This window comes from Melampsora larici-populina (genome assembly GCF_000204055.1).
Source record: "Melampsora larici-populina 98AG31 unplaced genomic scaffold MELLAscaffold_64, whole genome shotgun sequence".
Classification (NCBI taxonomy): Eukaryota; Fungi; Basidiomycota; class Pucciniomycetes; order Pucciniales; family Melampsoraceae; genus Melampsora; species Melampsora laricis-populina.
Window position 1 is genome coordinate 452,559 of NW_006768828.1, and position 1,445 is coordinate 454,003.

The 1,445-nt window shown below is 41.8% G+C and overlaps 1 protein-coding gene across 1 annotated transcript in view; it reads right to left on the reverse strand.

Annotated features, from left to right (window-relative positions):
- The window catches only part of MELLADRAFT_112341 (uncharacterized protein), a gene marked incomplete at both ends in the record, with an annotated part of 2,126 nt that extends 1,708 nt beyond the window's left edge, over nucleotides 1–418 (reverse strand). The window contains one exon of the mRNA XM_007416810.1: nucleotides 50–418. Coding sequence (XP_007416872.1) covers nucleotides 50–418 — 369 coding nt within the window. The remainder of the gene's footprint in view (nucleotides 1–49) is intronic.
- Between the last annotated feature and the right edge of the window lie 1,027 nt (nucleotides 419–1,445).

The window sequence follows — 1,445 nt, forward strand, 5'->3', positions numbered from 1 at the left end:
CGTCGAGAGGATTAGCAAGGGGGGTTGTTGAGATTTTATCCCGGGTGACTCGTTTCATATTAGCTCTGCGAGCTCTGGTGGGTCGCTTCGCAAGAGCTTCAAGAACCTCATTGTCGGAGTCCAAATCGCCAGTGTCGGATTCGTCAGTGTCGGATGTCAATGCCTTGTAAATGTCCTCATCGTCCGGCAAGTCATCTTCACTATCACTCTCTACCTGAGTCGTATGATTCTCAAGACGAGAAGATCTTGTATCCTTGGAATTATTACTGGTAGATCGATTTGATTTCCTAGTTGGTTTCTTAGTTGGACTGTTGCACAATCCCAAGGCCTTCGACTTCTTGCCCCGTACAGCTCGCGATCCGGAGCTCTGCTTTGTACCTGACAGTGCTCTAGCACTGGAACGAGTCTTGAGTACCATTATGTGACTGGAGAGATGAATGAACGCTTGGAGATGAAGAATGAGGTTGAGGTTGAGGTTTGTCCAGAGGAGAATACCGTGATGATTCGAAATGGGTGTGGTAGTTAATAGCTCTCCTCACATGAATGACTTGGGGTTTCAATTGTCACATGAATGACATGATCTGAAATAGGGTTGGGACCTCACATTTTTGTGAAAATTTGTGAACTACATCTTAATTGAAGTAATGATGAATCTTAAGCTCACAAGTGTGAATGGGCTCTGGTTGTGAACTGGCAAGATAGTTCACAAAAGCTTGTGAACTTGTGATGTACCTTACAAATGAAAGTGAGCTGCTTCTAGTGTTCACAAGTTCACAATACCTCGCAAAGTTGTGATGTAGTCCACATAAGCTTGTGAACTTGTGAACTGGTGAAGCAGCTCACACTGTTTGTGAACTGCTTCACCAGTTCACAAAACCTCGCAAAGTTGTGATGTAGTTCACATAAGCTTGTGAACTTGTGAACTTGGATATGCAGTTCACACTGCTTGTGAACTAACTGCTTCACGAGTTCACAAAACCTCGCAAAGCTGTGATGTACTTCACATAAGCTTGTGAACTTGTGAACTTGTGATGCAGTTCACAAAAAGTGTGAACTGCATCACAAGTTCACAAAAAGTTAGAATGCCCTGATGCAGTTCACAAATTTTGTGAACTGGTAAAATGGTAATGCAGTTCACAAAAACTTGTGAACTTTAGTTCACACAAACTTGTCAACATGTGATGCAGTTCACAAATTTTGTGAACTGGTAAAATGGTAATGCAGTTCACAAAAACTTGTGAACTTTAGTTCACACAAACTTGTCAACATGTGATGCAGTTCACAAATTTTGTGAACTGCATCACATGTTCACAAAAACTCGGGAGGTTATGATGCAGTTCACAAATTTTGTGAACTTGTGAACTTGTGATGCAGTTCACAAATTTTGTGAACTGCATCACATGTAGTTCACAATTACCCGTGAAGTTGTGATGCACTTCACAATT